This window comes from Mobula hypostoma, chromosome 12 (assembly GCF_963921235.1).
Source record: "Mobula hypostoma chromosome 12, sMobHyp1.1, whole genome shotgun sequence".
NCBI classification, from domain to species: Eukaryota; Metazoa; Chordata; class Chondrichthyes; order Myliobatiformes; family Myliobatidae; genus Mobula; species Mobula hypostoma.
The window spans coordinates 57,290,943-57,307,129 of NC_086108.1; the positions used below are offsets into that span (position 1 = coordinate 57,290,943).

At 42.4% G+C, this 16,187-nt stretch overlaps 1 protein-coding gene across 1 annotated transcript in view; it reads right to left on the minus strand.

Moving 5' to 3' along the window:
• Positions 1–14,278, minus strand: part of wls (Wnt ligand secretion mediator) — a 79,257-nt gene extending 64,979 nt beyond the window's left edge. Inside the window, exon 1 of the mRNA XM_063064191.1 lies at positions 14,040–14,278. Within this exon, the coding sequence (XP_062920261.1) occupies positions 14,040–14,145 (106 nt within the window). The 5' untranslated portion in view covers positions 14,146–14,278. The remainder of the gene's footprint in view (positions 1–14,039) is intronic.
• Positions 14,279–16,187: the final 1,909 nt, after the last annotated feature.

Below are 16,187 nucleotides of genomic sequence, written 5' to 3' on the forward strand. Positions count from 1 at the left end.
AGCACTGCACAGATTCCACTCCTTCCGGGTTTGTGGTAGTCTACCAGTACTCACTACTGAGCTACAATGGATATTCTATACAGATGAGCACAAAAACAGGCCCTTTTACCCAATAATGAAATTAGTAATCAAATACGCAACTAAACTAATACCTTCTGCCAATGCAATCTCCATATCATTCCATTTCCTGCATATTTGCCTGTCTAGGAGACTCTTAAAATACCTCTACCACCATCCCAGTGAGAACATTCTAGGCAGCCAACGTTCCCAGTGTGTAAAATTGCCCTACACATCTGCTTTGAACTTCCCTCTCTCACCTTTCACATACATGATTTCTAGTATTAGACAGTTCAACCCTGGGAAAAATATATTAGTCATCTATTCCATCTATGCCCCTCATAATCTTATAACCTTCTATGAGATCACCTTTCAGCCTCTGCTGTTCCAGAGAAGACAACCCAAGTTTGCTTAAACTTTCCTTATGGCTCAGACACAAAATGCTGGAGGAACTCAGCAGGCCAGGCAGCAAGTGGATGAACAGTCGACGTTTCGGGCAGAGACCCTTCTTTGGGACTGGGAAGGCAGGGGAAGATCCCAGAATAACAAAGTGGGGGAGAAGGGGAAGGAGGCTGGCTGGAAGGTGATAGTCAAGTGTGTGGGAAAGGTAAAGGGCTGGAAAAAGAGGAATCTGATAGAAAAGGAGAGTGGACCATGGGAGAAAGGAAAGAAGGAAGTTAAATCCTTGCAAAGTGTCAGGCTCCAATGGTGCACCTGACAGCATGCTGAAAATATGTGCTAATGAACTGGCGGGAGTGTTCAAAGACATCTTCAATCTCTCCCTGCTGCAGTTGGAGAATCCGTCTGCTTCAAAAGCGTGACAATCATATCAATGCCCAAGAAGGGTAGGGTGAGCTGCCTCAACAACTTTCGCCCAGTTGCACTCGTATCTGCTGTGATAAAGTGTTTTGAGGCATTAGTCATGGCTAGAATCAACTCCTCCCTAAGCAAGGACCTGGACCCACTGTAATTTGCCTATTGTCACAATGGGTCTGCAGAGGATGGAATCGCACTGGGATTCCACTTGGCCTTGGATCACCTGGACAATAGCAATACCCATGTCAGGCTGCTACTTATTAATTACAGCTCAGTGTTCACCACCATCATACCCTCAATTCTAATCAACATGCTCCAAAACATGAGCCTCTGTACCTCCCTCTGCAACTAGATCCTGGATTTCCTCATCAGGAGACCACAGTCAGTGCAGATTGGAAGTAACATCTCCTCTTCACTAACAATCAACTGTTCCTTCATTGTAGCTGGGTCAAAATCATGGAATTCCCTCCCTCATAGCACTGTGGGTGTACCTGCACATCAGGGACTGCAGCAGTTCAAGAAGGCAGCTCATCACCACCTTCTCAAGGGCAACTAGGGATGGGCAATAAATGCTGGCTTAGCTGATGAGGCCCACATCCCATAAATAAATTTTTAAAAAATCCACACTTGTGCACCTCAGGATGCCAACTTAGTCCATGGCTCTTCCCTCTCTACACCAATGATTGTGTGGCAAGGCACAACTCAAACACCATCTATCAATTTCCCAATGTTGACAGAATTTCCAGTGGTGACAAGGAGGCATATAGGAGTGAGATGGATCAGCTTGTGAGTGGTGTCACAACAGCAACCTTGCATTCAATGTCAATAAGACCAAAGAATTGATTGTGGACTTCAGGAAGGGGAAATTGAGGGGTCAGCAGTGGAATGCGTGAGCAGTTTCGAGTTCCTGCGTGTCAGCATCTCTGAAGCCCTACCCTGGGCTCAACATATTGATGCAGTTACAAAGACGGCATGTCAGCAGCTATATTTTATTAGGACTTTGAAGAGAGTTGGTATGTTACCAAAAATTCTCGTAATTTCCAACAGATGTACCAAGGAGAACATTCTAACTGATTACATCTCCATTTAATATGGAGAGGCTCCTGCACAGGATCAGAAAAAAGCTTCAGAAAGTTGTAAACTCAGCCATGCCATCATAGGCATCAGCTTCCCCAGCACTAAGGGCATCTTCAAAACGTAAAGCCTCAAAAAGGTGGAAATCATCATTAGGGACCCCTCTTACATAGGGCGTGCCCTCTTCCCATTGCTGCCATCAAAGTGGAGGTAAACGAGCCTGAAGACAGATGCTCAGCATTTTACGAACACGTTCTTCTGTACTATCAGATTTCTGAATGGACAATGAACCTAGGTACACTATCTGACTACTTTTTCCCTTTTTTGCACTACATTATATATTTCTTATTATAATTTAGTCTTTTTAAAATCATGTATTGCAATGTACTGCTATTGTTAATTAACATATTTAACAACATATGCCAGTGATTCTGCTAATACGATTCGATTTGCCCCACACAAAGCCATGCTGACTGTCCCTGACTAGTGCATGGTTTTCCAAATGCTCATAAATCCTAACTCTAAGAATCCTCTCCATTAACTCCCCTACCATCAAAACATAGAAAACCTACAGCACAATACAGGCCCTTTGGCCCACAATACTATGCCGAACATGTCCTTACTTTAGAAATTACCTAGGGTTACCCACAGCCCTCTATTTTTCCAAGCTCCATGTATCTATCCAGGAGTCTCTTAAAAGACCCTATAGTATCTGTCTCTAGCAACATCGCCGGCAGCGCATTCCACGCACTTACCACTCTCTGCGTAGAAAACTTACCCCTGACATCTCCTCTGTACCTACTTCCAAACACCTTAAAACTGTGCCCTCTCGTGTTAGCCATTTCAGCCCTGGAAAAAAGACTCTGTCTAGCCACACAATCAATGCCCCGCATCATCTTATACACCTTTTATCAGGTCACCTCTTATCCTCTGTCACTGCAAGGAGAAAAGGCAGAGTTCACTCAACTCATTAATGAGAGTCTCACTCATCTATAGTTTACAGGATTACCCTTATTTCCCTTCTTGAATAATGGAACAACTTTAGCTTCTTGCCTGTCCTCTAGCGACTCACTTGTTGCTAGGGAGGACATGAAGATGAAAAGAAAGGAAACAACTTTCCTCAACTTTGAATACTTCTGGGCTATTTTCAAATAATTTACTCAATGAACATTTGAATCGGCAGACCATGCTACATAGACAATTGAAAGCTGTCTTAGATAACACTGATATTTCCTGATTTCCTTTTGGCATTGCCTAAAGCTATCATGCTGGCAAATGGGTGTAGCACCAGAGTGAGTCATATCTCTGCCATTCACATCAAGCAACATTAACATGTGCTTTTGGAGAAATTAGGGAGAAATTAGGGAAAAATAAACCCTGGAAAGCAATAAACCCCTCCAGCTTTCAAATCGCTTACTCACTCTTCCTTCAGTTAGTCCTGATGAAGGGTCTCGGCCTGAAACGTCGACTGCGCCTCTTCCTATAGATGCTGCTTGGCCTGCTGCATTCACCAGCAATTTTGATGTATGTTGCTTGAATTTCCAGCATCTGCAGAATTCCTGTTGTTTGCGTTTAAATTCACTACTGCGAAGCCTCTTCCGGTGATGCCTACACCGAAGAAGTTTAGATCCTCTCTTCGACGGGAGTTCAGTGAAACCATCTCTCACTGCTCCCCATCTGTAATTTCTTCGGCTCTTCAACTTTTCGACCACACTTTGACTCAAACTCGCTATCACAGCCATATATCCTTTCTTGGAACGTGCCTCCGTCGCCAATTTACTCTAGTTGGCTTTAGGATTCGTTTCCAAGCCTCTCAATTTGGACCTTCTGAGGATCCCAGGTACTCACATTTTATTGGCTCTGCCTCTCGCCGCTTCTCCCGTCAAGCTCTGAAGGCGATGCTCTCCGCCATGAGGAGGTACTTGGTGTCCCTATCCCAGGCCCTTCCACACCTTCGGGACACTTTCTTCGCCGTCTGTAATGGTCCTACCCGTTATTTCATCCCCTCCAGCTTTCAAATCCCTTACTTACTCTTCCTTCAGTTAGTCCTGACGAAGGGTCTCGGCCTGAAACGTCGACTGCGCCTCTTCCTATAGATGCTGCTTGGCCTGCTGCGTTCACCAGCAACTTTGATGTATGTTCCTGGAAAGCAATAATTATTTACAACTACAACACCTTTGCATTTCAGGTAGCAATAATCATGCCTAAGGACAACTATTTTGAGGATGACCACAAGAAACTGCAGAGATTTGTGGCCAGAGCTCAGTATATCACAGAAACCAACCTCCCCTTCATGGATTTCTTGGTGCCTCAGTAAAGCAGCTGGCATCAAAGACCTTACTAACCCCAGACGTTCTCTCTTCTCCCCCCTTCCTTCCAGCAGAAACCGCATCCCACCATCTCAAGGACAGCATTGGGTGGCACATGGGTTTGGGTGATCCAGATGAAGGGTCTTGGTCCGAAACATTGACTTACTACGTTGCCCGAGTTCCTCCAGCATTTTCCCGTGAGTTGCTCAGGGACAGTTTCTGCCCCCGTTGTTGTAAGACTACTGAATAATTTCCCAGTAGGTAAAAAAGACTCTTGACCTTACAATCTACTTCATTATGATCTTGCACCTTATTGTATACCTGTGCTGCACTTGACGTAGGTGCCTCAGACTGCTGAAGTGAGGGGTTAAAGATTTCAGTGAATTCTTCAGCCATTTGATCAGCACAGGTACCCAATATGGGCCAAATGGGTTCACCCTCCTGAAGGAAGGATACTCTCATGTCAGCCTCAGAGACTGAAATCACAGGGTTGTCAAGGGCTGTGGGAGTTTGTGAAGGTTCCTCCATGTCTTGATGGCCAAAGCAAGCATAGAATGCATTAAGCTCATCTGCGAGTGACGCCTCGATGTCACCTGTGTTGCTTAGTTTCACTTTGCCAAGCTTCTTTCAGTGATTCGAGTTTGATCCAGAGTTGCCACTTCTCACGTGAAACGGCTTTCCAGGGATCGAACCTGGATTTCTTGCGTCTTACTTGGTCACCAGACATGAATGCCACTAATCTGGCCCTCAGCAGATTGCAGGTCTCCTGTTTCATCTGGGGCTTCCGACTGGGGACATTCAACCACAACCGTTTCCATAAAGTCCGTGACAGCCACTGGGATTCATTCAGATCCCCTGATCAGTCCTTGAACACAGCCCAGTCCACCTACCTGGAGCAATTGCAATCCCATAGATGCTCCTCTGCCTCCTGTGACTGGGCCTCGGCACGGAATGGTTGGCATTCCTAATCATAGTGTAGCAGTGATAATGTGCTGGGACCGCACCCCCCTCCCCTCCCCTCCCCTCCCCACCCCCGGTGCTGCAGGTTATTTGTTGATGATAATTGAGCAGAGGTTTCTTCAAACAAGCCTGACTGAAGTCCCTCACTATGATATGACATGTGTTGGGGGTGGGCTGTTTCTTGTTTGGTGATGGCAGCATTATCTCGCATGCCTGATTAAAATTGGCTTTTGCCGATATGTTAACTCAAGAAAGGTAGGCAGTCATATACAAGGGGTGAGGGGAGGGGTTAAGTTCCAATGGGCGTGGCACATTACAAGACAAGGAGACGCTGATAGACTTTTGGATACTGAAGTAGTAGGGTTACGGTGCTATTGGAGGAGTCTGTCTCCAAAGTAAAAACAAAAATCAGCTATTACAGAAGGGTAAAACAGTCACAAAAACAAAGTAGCTTCTCCTAGCTCTATTTATGTTACACACTGCACTGTCATTACCAGGTTGTCCATTGTAGTATCAATATATTGCACTACCCACATTTAACCCAATGCATTGCAACATTATACTTCAATTTCTTACTGTCACTCAACTCCTACTTCATTATTAGGACCATTAAGAGGCTAATAAACACATAATTTCCTTTCCAGTGCATGGATCTGTGTTGGGGATAATTATGAGTTGTTTTTTTAAATTAACTAACAATTAACTAACCCAAGTCATGTTAATAAAATTTGACAAAGAAGATACCAGGATGTGTGACTAAAAAAAATCTCAATTAGGTAAGTTTTAAAGAACATGATAAAAGACAGATATTGAACGGAATTTCCAGAGATTAGGAACTCAGCAATTGAAGGCACATTTGCCAGCGTGATATTGAAGACAGGTGTCAGAACTGGAGCAGTCCAGAGATCTGATGAGGTACCTAGAATAAAAGAGGACACTGAAGTACAGTGTCACTAAAACACAAAGATTTGAAAGGGAGAGTGAGGGATAGCTAGTATTGACTCATGTAAAATATAGGAAAATCGTACAGAACATGGATTCTACCTGTCTCCTGTTGACCAAACTCCATGGTATCAAATGTAAAAGTAACTCAGCTGTATCAATCTGTAAATAATGGGCCCACCATGGACCTGTTTTTGGTGCAGACTAGGGGTCAAGAAAGACTGTGTGACAGGACCAATTTTCTTGCTGCATTTCGATTCTAAATTGATTCCTGCTGGATTCGAGTTATTCTGTAAGATCAACTGAAATCTGATCAATTTTTTTTCCAGCCCAACCTTAACTTACAGTAGGCGGACAAAGTTCCAAGTCACTATTGATCCTTAATTGCAGTAAACAAGTATACCATGCACTAAACACCCAGACAGCAGCAACATCCCTGCCATACAACACAATTTCTTCCCCAAATCTCCATTCTTTGACAAACCAGGGTCTCCAAGGATGAGGCTGGTGGTTCAATATCTGTGTCCAGGTCAGGGACTAGAGCTTAGAGGTCCAATATCCAAGACTGAAAGACCTGGACCAAGGACTAGAGATTGCAGGCCCGTACTGAGATTACAGACCTGTCTGTGAGTGTGGGTAGGAAAGGGGCTTGCTTTGCTGTTGTTTGTTGTTCTGCTGAACACAGTAGGCATATTATGTTGGTGCTGAAATTTGTGGGGACACACGCAGGCTGCTCCCAGCACATCCCTGGGTTGTGTTGGTTGTTAACACAAATGACACATTGCACTATGTGTTTTAATGTGCACGTGATAATAAATACAAATCTGAATCTGTATTTTCCCCAAATTTCACTTGGTGGTTTGCTCAGAGACATCAATGTGGTTTTTGGCTCAAATGGCTCATAGATCTTTACTTCATATTGTCTCCCCACCCTTCTGAAAGAGGTTACTTGGTAATGTATGATTCCTTAAGCAACAACCTTCAAAGATTATTCTGAATAAGTCTGGTGTTAAAATATCAGCTTTTAATAAATATTCACTCTTTTCATGTCTCACTTTAAGCACATCAACTTGCTTAACAAGTCTTGGTCCCTGTGGCACATATTGTTTTGGGTTTTACGCCAGTCTTTCTACTCATTAATTTCACAGCTCAATGTGGATAACGACTGAACAGCAAATAAGAATTTCTGCTCCATTTCACCAACTTGCTGCAGAAAGAAACTGACAATAATTTAGCAGTCAGGAAACCTAAAGAACATCTTAGACAAGAAGCAACACAGCAAAGCTTCCCTCATACGTACTGCACAAAGCAGCTTTTAGAAATACTTCACTTTCATTCCCATAATTCCCAGCTGTAAATGAGCAATGTTTGTGGTCTACATTCCCAAGATGTCAAGATGTGGCATCAAAAAGTTGGTGAAAATCAACATTCAGCAACTTAAAAAGAACTCAAAACTTCCATCGTTCTCTGCCTATTGCCCTGAGCAAGTAGATAAATGCATTAAGAGCCACAGAGATCAAGGTCTTCTGTTCAATTCTGAGCAGATTAGGGCTCTACCACAGCCCAAAATATGACAACTCCTTAACCATGCAATCACCTCTGGCCCAATAACCTCAAATATTCTCACTTAGCAGAGGTCACCGGATAATGATTTAGAACAACCTCTTCCTTCACAACACTGCGAAAAGAAAACCTCAAAATTTCTGTGATCAATTGTAAAATCCTGACAACCATCCCAGCCAAGATTAACATATGCTACACACATAGAGAATAAAACTGCAGTTTCTAATCCTACCTGCCCCAGAGGCTTCGAGACAAGCTTTATTAAATGAAGAATAATCTTCAATTTTTTTCACCCACTTCTGTACTGATTGATTTCTTGGACACTGCATAGCTGTAGGGTATTTTAGATTGTCTTAGTGAGATACTTACTATTAGGACAAGCACCAATCTTTCAGATTTTATTCTACAAAGATTTCCATACCATCATCCTTGCATTTTATTTTTAGTTACTGTTGAGACTTTAAATGCTACTCAGCAAGAAGAGGAGTGGGCATTTAGACTTGCTTGTCTGATCCTCTCGATCCTCTAGGCTGTACTGAAGGTTCCTGATTTGAATGCTCACTGGATAAACTCTTGAGCCTTCAGGGGAATCCTAAAGTGCTATTTAATGACAATGCAAATGTTTAACCAGAACCAAAAACCCGGTCATAGAGAGAGGAATATTTCTCATAAACTATAGCTACAACACTATCCAATGCATGCTATGTGTAATCACAAACAAAAGAATTTATTTATAGCGCAATCAACTTCTGCAGTTTTTTGATCATCTGATTGGAAAAAAAGAGTGCACTGCACACTGAAATAGGCTCAGCAGGTGGCAGAGCAGCTCAGAAATGGGGGTGCTTTTCATTTCCTATTATATGGCTCCCTGTAGATCAAGAACTAAACGATGCAAGACATACTTTAAAAAAAACATTCCTAGTGGAAGAATTGTGTGCAGATATTCCAAGCACATTTTTGAATTATAAAATATTGAATCGCTCAATCTTCTTTTCCAAAGTATCTCCCCACTCCTCTCAGGTTTTGGATTCTTGCTGGTCAGGAAACGTGCAAGTGCCAGACCTTCCTGAGAGTTCCAAGCTAACTATATGGCTGCAAGATTTTCAAATCACAAAGAGCATTACATCCAATCAAGATCCTATTCTCAGATTTGTAGCTATTAATTAGACAACAGTTTATCTCAGTAAATACTAGAAAATGTGTAACACAGGGATAAAGTGTGATGAACATTACATATCCATCTTTAGTTCCTAATTATCTGTCTGTAATAAGTCAATTACTTGTTCAAAGGTTTAAATTTTTAATTTCCCCAATGGCTGAAAGGGTAATTGCATTGATAAGTTTGAAAATGAACCACATAAACCACATAAGGCCCAATGTGTTAAAAAGCAGAGCTCTACAAAACGGACCTTGGTAAATGAGATGTGCAAAAATAAAACTAGAAGACCGATGCATGTTCTGCTGAATTCCTCTTCCTGATGTCCACAATTAGTTCCTTGGTCTCACTAATGTTGACTGTGAGGTTAATGTTGCAATACCACTTAACCAACTGATCTATCTCACTCTTGTAAGCCTCATCAACACCATCTGGGATCCTACCAACAATAGTTGTGGCATCTTCATATTTATAGATGGTGTGAGTTGTGCTTGGGCCACAATGTCATGAGTCTAAAGAGGGTAGAGCAGTGGGCTGAACACATATCCTTGAAATGCACCTCTGTTGACAGTGACCAAGGAGATGTTATTTTGATCTGTTGTGACTGTGGTCTCTCAGTAAGAAAGTTGAGGATCCAGTTGCACAGGGAGGTAAAAAGGAACAGGGTATGAAGTTTGATTATAAGCACTGAGGAAATTAAGGTTTTAAATGCTGAGTTGTAATCAAAAAACAATAGCCTTCCATGTGTCTTGCAGTTGTCTAGGAGCCAATGACTTTGCAGCTGTTCTAGACCTGTTGTGGCAGTAGTGAATTGCAGCAGGTCCAAATCATTGTTCAGGTAGGAGTTAATTCGAGCCATGACCACCTCTCAAAGCACTTCAGTGGGGAGGATGTGAGAGCTACCAGGTGATAGGCATTGAGGCAGCTCTTCTTAGGCACTGATTGGACAAAGATTGTTGCCCTCTTGAAGCAGGAGGAACTTTAGACTGCACCAATGAGTAATTCAAGACGTCCTCGAATAATCCAGTCAGTTGACCAGCACAGGTTTTAAGTACTCAGCTAGGTACACTGTGGGGGCCTGATGCCTTCTGAAGAACATTCTGACTCTGAGATAGATAATCATAGCAGAAAATACTGCAAACTGACAAAGTGTCTTCAAACCAAAAAACTGCTCCTCTTTCTACTGAGTTTTGCCTGTTCAGCACTTTGTTTTTTATTTCAGATCTCCAGCATCTGGAGTTACAATGGTTTTCACTATGAGGATTGTTTTTGTTTCTCCCACCACTTGTAGCATGTTCTTGAATCATCTGCTAATGGGAAAAGCTATCTAATCCATCCAAATATGCCTTGATCCAACATATTTCTATCAAATCCTTTTTAATGCTGTTTGTTGCAAAGAAGGCAATACCAATTTCTCTATCTAATGAAATCATTTTTGTAAATATTCCTGAAACAGTTTAGGATCTTCTGAAACAATTTTATAAAGAATCCTGTCTGCACCCTATGCATATATTTATGAAGTTTCCTTGCCTTTGAACCCAGAATCCTATATATTTACTAACTACTCTCTCAAAGTGCTCTGTAACTTTCAACAATCTATGCACGTTATCTGTGCAAGTACCTTCAGTTCCTGTAAATTCTTTAGTACTACACTAGTCTATTTTGCCTCTTCCATTATTTATTAAAAAATTCATCACTTCTGCCACTAGTTTGCACATTGTTTCATCCTATCTCATCCTATTATGCTCCATAATGTTCACCCCTCGTTTTGACCCATCTGCAATTTTTTCTCTGTATATCTGAGCTTCTTCCCACCTCACACCACCATCATCTCTGATAAAAAATATTTGTTTATCACAACTCTGCTTTTATCCAAAGCCAAATTTCTTATCCATGATCATAAGCTGCAATTTTTGCTAATCAGCATTTCACATACAATTGTTGACAAACATCTTCAAAAAATCCAAAGAGTTGAAATTTACTTCATTCCCTTCATCAATTCGTTTCACCAAAAGATTCAATCAGGTTTGACAAATACAAATTGCCTTCATTGCATCAGTGCTGGCTCTCCATATTAACTTCTATTACAAGTGCCTTATATTTTCATCTCTCTGGTTACTGTTTCCAACAACTTCTTTGTACCAAAGTTGAATTAACTGTCCTCCAATTGCTAGGTGTGTGGGCATGTGGCCAAGTGGTTAAGGCATTGGACTACCGACCTGAAGGTCGTGAGTTCGAGCCCCAGCCGAGGCAACGTGTTGAGCAAGGCACTTAATCACACATTACTCTGCGACGACACTGGTGCCAAGCTGTATGGGTCCTAATGCCCTTCCCTTGGACAACATTGGTGTCGTGAAGAGGGGAGACTTGCAGCATGGGCAACTGCTGGTCTTCCATACAACCTTGCCCAGGCCTGCACCCTGGAGAGTGAAGACTTAGTCTCGCAAGACTAAAGGATATCTTTATTATATTAATTGCTACTTAAGATCAACTTGTTCTTTCTTGTAAAATTGCGTATAATGTATTTGTTTTTCCCCCGTGAACACTGCTGCTTTGATGCTATGTGCCTGTGATGTTGCTGTAAGTTTTTCATTGCACCTGTGCACATAACAAAAAACTCAGCTTTGATGACCCTGTATCCCTCTCTGAACAAAAACGTCTGCCGTTTTCCACTCCACTCCACCTCCCACCACCCCACTTCTGTTGGTGACTGAAACATTCCATTGGGCCAAGTGGCTTGTAAAATAATTCTCCTGGCACGCATCTGATTTTTGCTTCATAATTTTTTTGAACTTTTGGTTCCACTTTAGCCCAGCCAGATCTCCTCCCACTGAACTTAGCTCTATTCTAATTAAGTAGTTCTATTTTAGTTCAAACAAACTTCCTGCATGACATACTGCATTGGCATCGGGCCAACTGAGCAGCTTCATTCAGGAATGGAAGAGGGATGGGCAATTGGCTGGCCCTATAACTTCTTTGCATCTAAGGCAACCATCCAAGAACCAAAATGGTGATGTTTCCACTGGTCTACCCTCTTTGATAACAGCCTGGCAAAGCCAGTTAATATATCCGCTACTGAGGTTGAATCATTACAATGAAAAATCTTGCTGGGACCTAATTTCTGAGTATCGAAACGTGTTTGCAATTCACGAAAATATTGCTTAGAAGGATGAACACAAAAAAAATGTAGAATACAAACTATAAATTCCACATAATTCACATGCAAAGCAAGCTTTTCTAGCTAATGCAATTTACATAATTAGAGCTGTTGCAATTAGAGTTTATAAGACCCAAGAGCCGGGATTTCATATGTTTAGCTACAAATATACATATTCCAGTAGCTGACTTTTTCTTCTGGCTCTGCCATTGACGTGTCTTCTATATTTAATGATATAAAAACCTAGCACTGTCTCAAGGATGTCAAGAATGAAAATAGTAGGATCAAAGCAGCTTAAGGTGTGAAAGTCTGAGTCAAAGTAACATATTTATGAGTATTTAGGAAAATAAAATTTTGTATTCCACCAGTGCTGCTATGTCTAAATCTCTGGATGTATTAATTTCAATGGTTATTAAACTGCTTGGGATGGGTGTGAAGGAGGGCTCATGTTATCTCAGGTTTGTGAACAGATTAACATACTAATGGATAGATGGAATCGAGGGATGAGAGCAATAGGAAATTACAGATTACCTACCATATTTAGATTTATCTCAAAAATAAACAGCATTCAGAGAGAAAAGAAGATTTAAAGAAAGGGAAAGGGCCGTGCATTTCAAAAATATTTAGAACCCTACATTTTTCTTCTCGTTCCAAAGAGCATTCTCACATTGACAAAAAAGGTTGGCAACGTTTTTATTTGCCGCTAGACATTGTACAAATTACAAGATTATTCCCGCGGGCCAACGCAGATTTAATTCTAGAAAAGGAAGAAGAAAAGAGGAGGAGGATTGCAGTTAAAAGTATAACATCCTTCTTTAAAAAGTAGATATCCGAACAAAGGCCAGGGATCTCCTTGTCAGATCTTTGTCTTTTTTTTGCATGGAAAAATTACTCATTGCACTATAGATCTGCACCCCCCCCCCACACCACCCACCTTGCCACATCTAATAAGGGCAGATTCTCATGCCTATAAACCATGCCCCTTTTGTGCCTCGGGCCGCTGTCCCAATCAATGGTGTGTAGGAACCGCGCAGTCACAGCGGAGGGGGCTGCGCTGCACCCTCCCCCGCCCCCCCCCAGAAATACGAACTGAGATCAACCTTGTTCTAACTCATTGAGATAGCTAGCTGGGGAATTAGTCCCGAGGCAGTATTGACGGCGGGGGGGCTGCCATCAACAGAACGCTCAAAAGCACATTAAGGGAAGTGGGAATTTAGGGAATGCCTAATATAATCTCCTGCCATTCCCACCGCGGCTAAATCCAGTCTTTTCCAAGGTCTCCCGGTTCCCTCCTAACCCTGCAGTGCCTTCAGAACGCCCTCAAAAATATCCTGGTTTCTGTTAGACCATACATAGCTTGCCTCGATCGCGATTCAAAGCACTGAAGTGCAGCCAAAAAAGTTCCGAAACTCCACTGGAGTGGCACTGAACAAAAGAAAACTTCCAAAACTTACGATGTTTAAAAGCAATTAAGTGTTCATTTTTAAAGCAAATTTTTGAAGAGCTTTTAAATAAAAAGGCGCATTTTAGTTATCAATTTTGCGTTCTAAATTTTGAGTTAGTTTCAAAACGAAATAAAAATCAGCGCAATCCACTCGCGCCCGTTTCAGCCCTCTTCATACAGGCGTAACTAAAATTCGACGGATAAACTTTCTAAGGTTTGACTTCACCACCCCACCCCGCGAATTATCATCTCATACTGCCATTAATTTTCTTCAAGAAGACAATATTGCCAAGACGAGTTTAAAGGTTTACAATATTGCCTCTTGCCTTCCTTCGCCGCCTTGTCGCCATGCTTCAATTTGCCCTTTTTAAAAAGTAGTTGATACTGAAAGTAGGCCAAAAGTTTTCTTCCACTTTACGCACTAGACTGAACCGCTACAAAGAGCCCATGCAGTTCCTCTCTCCCCAAGTACAAAGGCAGGACTAATTAGATCATAGTACGTTGCTACCGATACTGTAATAAATAGCTAACAAAAGAAAACGACAAGCAGAAGCCACTTACCGATCAAACCTCCTACCAGAAAGGAAATTACTTGGAAAACCAGCAAAATCCCTCCAACAATGCACAGCTTCTTGGTGCTCATATTTTCTATAATTGCGCCTGCCATCTTTTATTATCTTGTTTTCACTCTTTTCGGCCCGTAACAGTAACTAATTGAATTAGAGTCAATTTAATCAAAGCAAAGATCTTGTCGCAGCTCCAGTGTCGGGAGCTGTGATTCTACGAGCGAGCTCGCTCCCTCGCTCGCTCCCTCCCTCCCTCCCTCTCTCTCTCTCTCTCTCTCTCTCTCTCTCTCTCTCTCTCTCTTTCTTCCTTCAAGCTTTTTTTAAAGGGGCGCTGTGGGAAACCGACAATACACATACAAAAAATCAATCACATGACTTGCCAGATTCCGAATCCTATTTAGCCTATTGCTACAGTATAAGCCACGTGTGTGTCGATTGATAAAATTCAATGTATTTCCAATTTAAAGACTCATTAGCCTGCAAATATGGAAGTCTGGTCAAGTCTACCGTGGTCTGGAGAAGTGATGCTGCCGGACACTTTAAGAACTATTAATGACCTGAATTTAGGAAAGAAATAATTCATTGTGGAGTACATATTTCTAATCTTTCTTCTGGGATTTCTGCTGTAAAATCCACATTTTGAAAGGTGTGCTTTAGAGCTAGGACAGGATCCAAGCCCTGACTGTTGAATTATCAGCCACTTTGCAAATTGATTATTATTATTGTCACATGTACCTAGGTACAGTGAAAAGCTTATCTTGCACATTGTTCACGCAGATCAATTCCTTACGCAGTGCATTGAGGTAGTTACAAGGGAAAACGAATGGCATTTCCACTGTTACAGGGAAAGTGCAGTGCAGGTAACCAATAAGGTGCAAACTGGTAATGATGGTGAGATTGAGGGTCCATTTTAGCATAGTAGGGAACCATTCATTATAAGGGCAGGGTGGAAGCGGCCTTTGAGACTGCTGGTTTGGGCTTTTGCATCTTCTTCCTGATGGAAGATGGGAGAAGAGAGCTTGACCAGGATCTTTTGTTTTATTATGCTGGCTGCTTTACTGAGACAGCGAGAACCATAGGCAAAGTCCAAAGAATCTGTCACACACAGGGGTGCTCTGACCATACACACACAAGCATGCAGATTTACACAGAAGTAGATGAACGCATACTCTTCATCTTCTCTTCTTCCATTACCAGCCTCACCACCCTTTTCCCTTTCCTGTACTCCTCCCTCAGTCTCCCTCCTTTCCTCAGTCCCCTTCCTCTCAACTTTTTCTTCCCTCTTAACTTCCTACACCCGTCCTGTCCTATTGCAGTCTACCACTATTCTTCCCCCACCCCGACCCTACAGGTGCTGGCCGTTCACTCCCCCCCCAAAGGTAAAGCCAATTCCTAGTCAGTCGGCCTGTCTCGGGCTGCTCCTCACTTGCCATTCACCCTCGCACTTCAGTCAAGGGAGTGGTGTTGCTTGAGGTCTGCAGTCAAGTGTAGCCACCCCACACCGCTCCCAAGAAGCTTTGGGAAAGTCTTCAGCCACTGACCTAATGTTCAAAATGGCTACAAATCATGGCCACCCAGTTAACGGCTCCCTACTCACACTTTGCCAACTTCTAGAGGTTTCACTGAAGGAGCCAGCGATGATTTGGAGCACAGCCTCTGAGTGTTACACAAACACCAGCACTAGGTCCTTTTTCAACACAGGCATTGCCTGTATACTGGAAATCAATGACATTTTGATTGAAAATTTGATTCGAGAAAGAAGTTGGCAAAGGTGGAACAAATTCTCTTTCACCCAATATATTTGTTAGGGGTGAATTACAAAATTCCAGTGGAGGAAAATAGGATGATTGGTGTAACGAGGCACCTTGCTTCACAATGGTCTGAACCAGGACGGGGACTATGGTAAGGATCGCAGGTTTCATTCAGCATAGTAACATACCTGAGGATGGCCCACCTTGAGAAGTTTTCTTCATAATCACTCCCCTCCCGACACCGAGCTAAAGGCTTCTGCAAGATTTTAAAAAGGTCAGTAGCAAATGATCTGGGTATCATTAGCGAGGCCAACATTAATTGTGCAACCTCGTCCCACTCCCTGGAGTGACTTGCTTGGCCATTTTAAGGCTCAACCACAACAACCATCCGG